The 6,000-nt window shown below is 39.8% G+C and overlaps 1 protein-coding gene across 3 annotated transcripts in view; it reads right to left on the reverse strand.

Moving 5' to 3' along the window:
* rock2a (rho-associated, coiled-coil containing protein kinase 2a) overlaps nucleotides 1-3,044 on the reverse strand; it is a 53,943-nt gene extending 50,899 nt beyond the window's left edge. Inside the window, exons 1-2 of one of the 3 annotated variants that reach the window (XM_047344730.1) lie at nucleotides 2,629-3,044; nucleotides 2,240-2,499 (exon numbers count right to left, since the gene is read on the reverse strand). In XM_047344730.1, coding sequence (XP_047200686.1) covers nucleotides 2,240-2,338 — 99 coding nt within the window. In that variant the 5' untranslated portion in view covers nucleotides 2,339-2,499; nucleotides 2,629-3,044. Of the gene's footprint in view, nucleotides 1-2,239 lie in introns of all 3 variants that reach the window. The other 2 variants (XM_047344729.1, XM_047344732.1) reach the window with 2 other exon arrangements.
* Between the last annotated feature and the right edge of the window lie 2,956 nt (nucleotides 3,045-6,000).

Here is a 6,000-nt window from a genome sequence, read left to right on the forward strand (position 1 = left end):
CCAGAACTTTTTAAGTGGAAATGTTTTAGCTTCACCTGGTTCAAATTCTGTAAAAAAAAAAATCTTTCCTTAGCCAATTATTCACCAATTAATTGAAAAAATAATTGTTAGCTGCAGCCCTTGACTGGATTCCTGGGCTTTCGGTGCATCTCTTTGCAGAGAAAAGATCATCTGGTCTTTACCGGGTGCCAAAATAATTTAAATTTAATCTGAAGTGTACAAAAACACAACAGATTTCATATGGTCTATTTGTTAAACAAAGAAGAAGCCAAAACAATGCTGTGCAAAAGTCAAAGTGCAGCCTTCCTGCATTCACAAGATATAAGAGGGAGCATAGCAGCCAGGTGCCACTAAATAAACCATTCGATGAACTGATCGTCTTCAGTGTGACCTCCTCTATAAATCAAGCTGTTACTCTGGAACATAGAGATGAGTGATAACACAATATCAAGGTTGAAAAACATCAGCAATGACCTCATAACAGGGGTCTCAAACTCCAGTCCTTAAGGGCCAAAGTCCCGCAGCTTTTAACTTTGTCTCTGTTTCAACACACCAGAATCACAATATTAGGTCTGTAGAACCAGACTCCATGCTGAGGAGGCAATAGGTGTGCTGGGGACAGGGAAACATCTAAAAGTTGCAGGACACCATCCCTGCTGAATTGAGGTTTTAGACCAGCTGCCTCAGAGAAACAACTGTTGCTACATAATAATCTGGGAAGGGTTATAGGGCCATTTACAAACTATTTGAAGTCCATCATTCTACAGAGAAAAATATTGTTCACAAGTGGATCACATTTGCCAGTCCTCCCAGGAGAGGAAGTCCCAGCAAATTCGCCTCAAGGTCAGAGGGTGCAATGCTCAGACTCTACAGCCCTCAGTTAACATGTTCAAAGTTAAAGTCCATGACGGGACAGTAAGAAAAAGACAGAACATGTTTGGCATGTTAAGAGGGGTTGAAGGATAAAGCCAAAGTTTCCATAGCTGCATCTGAATGAACATCAAGACTTCTCAAATATTGCCATATAGGACAGATGAGACCGAAGTAGAGATGTTTGGTCATAATGCACTGCCCTGTCTCTTTATTTATTAATATGTTCTCAACATTTTTCTATTATCCTACATATTACATTCCAGCACTAAGGTACTGAGATGCATTTTGTAGAATCTTATGCAACTTGTCTAATAATATTGGTCCCAAATGAGAAATTCTCCATGTTATTGTGTTTATTACACATTAATGCTGCAGCTTTGGATAGTAGCTTTGACAGTTGTGTTTATCAAGTATGTGACCGTGTTTATCACTGGGCCTTATTCTGCAGCTGTATGTACCATTACTACAATTAATTTCTCCTACTTGGGGACAATAAAGGATTTCATGATGCTGCGCGCTTTAGCACAAACATTTAAAACCAACAGTCAAGCATTGTAGGGGAGGGTTGTTGATTTGGGCTTGACCACCTTGCACTCATTGAATGTCATCACTATGAAAGCTGGAGCTTGGCCCAAACAGGACAACGATGCCAAGCACAGCAGCAAATCTAGAACAGATTTGCTAAGAAAAATAAATGCTCTATTGACCCAGTCAAAGTCCAGACCAGGTGGGACCTTTGCAAAGCAGGAATAAATGTTTGCAAACCTCAATGAATTGAAGCAATGTTGGAAGGAAGAGTGAGCCACAATTCTTCCAAAACAATATGATAGCCTGAGAAAAGTCATAAAGTAGATCATTTTTACTATGTCCACAAAAACAAAACCCTAGAACTGAAAGACTTTGGTCTCACAATGACTGTAATGATAATTTTGTGCATGGTATAATAGCTGGTGGAGTTTTGACTGCTGTTGAAAAGGCAGTTCCAACAGGGAACTAATTGTTTTACCAGTGAGCCAGAGTCCAGCCAGTTATTAACCTTAATGTGCAGACATAACAGGGGTACAGGCGGGAGTTTTGGCCGGAAATATTAGTCCCAGTGAGCCCTCCAGCAGGGACATTCTCCTGCATTTAATCCTAATCTGCAGACACGCTTCAAAGAGCCCCAAACTGCACTGTCTGCGCTGCGTCTTAACTATTAATCAGGCCTGTCTGAAGTGCATCCACAGCCTCATTCTAACCGTTCCTGTATTAAAGGTGAACATTACATCAGGGTGTCTAATTTCTCAGAGGAGCTCGGTACCAAACGTGTGCATGTGTGTGTAAAGTTACAGACACCGTCATTAATTAACCATCCAAGAGGACTTACCAGCAAACTTTCCAGGTTTATGGCCGATCGGGGGTCTCTGATCATGTCCTCCAGCCTCTTCAGCCGGTTTTCCATCCTCCTCTCGGCGCCCAGCGACATGGTTGATTAAAGCCAAGTTTGTCTGGGATTATAAGGAAGTTTCCCTCGGAACTGTGTGGATCTTACATGGGAGCCCCTCTTTTGTTCCTGGCTAACGACCAGAGGCCTGGAGGAGCAGCCTTTGGGCTCTCAGCCCACCCAAATAGCTCCCAACTGGAATACTGACCAAAAAATGTAAAGAAAAAAAAAAAAATGAGCGAAAATATTCCCACAAGATTGCCCAAAACCAGTCACTAATGCAGCAAGCTAGTTTGGAGTATTTTAATACGACGTCGGTGTTGGATTTTCACCTCCCGTCAAGTGAAAGATGCATTTTTCCCTCAACTCGGTTTGAAAGTTTGAATTTGGAGATAGCAGCAGCAACAGGCAGCAGGGCGTTTTCTCAGCGCCTCCCCCTGCTTCTTTCCTCCCTCTGTGGGTTTCGACCGTTTGGAAATCCCAACTTTAGGAGAAAACTCCGCCATTCAACACCGTCCGAGTCGCACTTTGTCCGCGCCGCTGTCACAATTCACCCGAAAAGCGGCTGTAATGTCCGTCCTGTGGCAAACAACACTTCCCCGTCTGAAATTCTTCAAGCATTTTCTCGTTTATCCTCCTCCTTCCTCCACCTCCTCCTCCTCCTCTCTTCGACCCGAACACGGCTACAGAGATGGACACAGAGGGGAGGAAAGTTTGGAGTCTTATCCTTAGAGAGAAACCCTCCTTCTGAGAACACTTTACATTTACTGAAGCTGAAGCGTCTCTCCTCCCCCTGACATCGACGCACCAGGACTTCATTTCCCATAAGCCACTTCGCCCTGTCCGCCAACATGAATGGGGTGTTTTGAGCTTCTCAAGAGAAGAGAGTAGAGCAGGAACAGTTTTGCCACTATGTTTTTAAAATGACCAATGATGGGAAAAAACAAATGTCACTATGTTAAATGGACAGATATGTAAATGTAGTTTAGAAAGACACACATGTTGCCTTATTCTCACTGTTTGACATTAGATCAGCATAAACTTCCTTTTTTCTATTTGATAAATGCATGAATAATGAGACAATGTTTTAGAAAAGTTCTGAAACTTAATGTGAAAAGGTGAGATACCCTAGTCACTTTAATACTGATCAAATAAATTATGATTATTATATATAAAGACAATGATCAGGCAAATACTACTGCACATAAGTTCAGCTTCTATTCGATTTAAAACAGTCTTTCTTCAAAGCATGTTCTGCCCAACTGTGGTCACCTTTCAAACAATCCAAGGAGGGTAGTAACTAGTTATGTTTTCTCAGTTACATTTATTTGTGAATAATAGCAGTGATCAGTATGCCCAAACTCTTGAATCTTTCATTGGACCACAAGACATGTTTACCAAAATGTAAGCTCTTTTTCACCAAGTGCATTTGCAAACTGTTATCTGGCTTTTTAATGTTGGTTTTAGAGTAATAGCTTCTTCGCTGAGGGACTTTTCTGCCCATGTTGGTACAGGATTTATTTACAATGATAATAACATTCTTTACCAGCTTCAGCCAGCTTTTTCCACAAGGTCTTTTGCTGTTGTCTGTTAATATGCACATTTTGCACCAAGGCACATTCATCTCAGGAACATAGAACCCGTCTCCTTTCTGTATAGCACCCAACTATGAACCAGACAAATGAAGGTCCAAACTTTTCCTTCAGAAATCTTGTCCAGCAGTCTGCCATAACTTTACCATGTTGTGAAAGAGCAATGTGCTTGAGGTCTGCCTTAAATTACATCCACTGTTGTGCCTCCACTTTTGATTGTTGTGAAGGAACCTATCAGACCCTTAAAATTCAAATTAAATTCAAAAATGCTTTATTAATCCCAAAGGGAAATTAAATGTTGTTATAGCTCATATTATGAAAGTTTCTTCAAATATCCGTTGTAGATGCTGATGGCTGTGGGCAGGAAGGATCTCCTGTAGCGCTCCGTCTTACAGCAGATCTGAAGAAGCCTCTGACTGAAAACACTCTGTTGTTGTAGGACAGTCTCATGAAGAGGATGCTCAGGGTTCTCCATAATGTTCTTCATTTTATGAAGAATCCGTCTTTCCACAATGATCTCCAGAGGTTCCAGAGGAGTCCCCAGAACAGAGCCAGTCTTCTTTATCAGCTTGTTCAGCTTTTTTAAGTCCCTGGTTCTGATGCTGCTACCCCAGCAGATGATGCCAGAAGAGATCACACTCTCCACAACAGACTTATAGAAGATACGCAGCATCTTGCTGCAAACACCAAAGGACCTAAGCTTCCTCAAGAAGTACAGTCAGCTCTGTCCCTTCTTGTAGACGTCTTCACAGTTGCATCTCCACTCTAGTCTGTTGTCCAGGTGAACACTGAGGTTTTTATACTCCTCCACCACCTCCACCTCTTCTCCCATGATAGAAATAATTTTTGACCTATTAAGTCAAGATATCATCGTTGGACATCCCCCAAATTGTTTAAAGGCTTTATAATCTCAATGCATGTAAACTTTTGAACGAAGCAATAGAAATTAACATAAACAAATTAAATTAAAATTTAGCAAATTACAATTTTGGTAGTCCAAACTGACCTAACTTAGGAAACGTTTAGTCTGATTTATGGTCAGACAGTGAGAAAAGATTGTGTGTCTTTTTATACAGGATTTGTCAAGATCTCTGTCAACAGTTTCAACTGTACAATGTTGGGGATTTTTGTACTATTTCCCTGACTAATAGCCTTGCACAGTGAGATGCTTTTGATCCTTTCCATCCTCTTTGGATATGATATTAACTAAAAGATGCAAATAAGTAAATATTAAGAAACTCCTAGGACAGCTGAACTTTCTGTACGTTTTATCAAATTCTCTACAACTGATGGGACCTAACCAAGAAGACAGAAAGGTGAAATTGAATGAAAAGGTAGTTGAACAATGGATTAGTTTAAGGGAACGCACACTAATGCAACGGGGTTATTCCAGGCAATTTAAAAATGTAAATAAAAAATATAATTTTCCTTCTAGCAAATTTGTTTGTTAGAGATGCAGAACTGTGTTGAATTTATATTACATTAAAGGTAAAAAAAAAACACATTTTAGATTATTGGTAATTTTTCCATTTATTTAGGGATGTGCACTACTTTTTATATCCACTGTACATAAACGGAACTGTTTAGCCTTGACGTCTCACCTGAGGTTGGCTTTATAATATGAGTCGTTCTTGAAAGAACCTCAACTTCACCTTTAATCATAAAGGAGACAGTTGAAACTTCGACCATATTAGGTGTTACAAAAGAAAAAAAATATCAAAACTTCCTTTGGAACAAGTGAAGCAGGCTAAGAACGCCAGTGTTGTCCCAGGAAACAAACAGCTTTAAACAAACTCTACCAATTCAACGTAGAACAGTGGTCAAATATCTAGCATGAATTTTGTCAGAATGCAAAAAGGATTTGTAGCTAAGATACAACTTGCTAGGCAGAGGATAGCAGTATTGGTACATTTGCTATATCTCTCTCTCTGGAGGGTTAAACATTAAACATATCAGTGGTTTGACAATTAACATTGTGGTGAAAGGATTTTAATTTTAGTTTAATCGTATGATGTTTTTCTGTTCCTTCTCTAAGACTATTAGATTGTATAAAACGTAATTAGTTTAAATGAAACATTAATTACCACAATTATAAAGGGAGATCTATAGGTA

The sequence above is a fragment of the Girardinichthys multiradiatus genome, chromosome 19 (genome assembly GCF_021462225.1).
Source record: "Girardinichthys multiradiatus isolate DD_20200921_A chromosome 19, DD_fGirMul_XY1, whole genome shotgun sequence".
NCBI lineage: Eukaryota > Metazoa > Chordata > Actinopteri > Cyprinodontiformes > Goodeidae > Girardinichthys > Girardinichthys multiradiatus.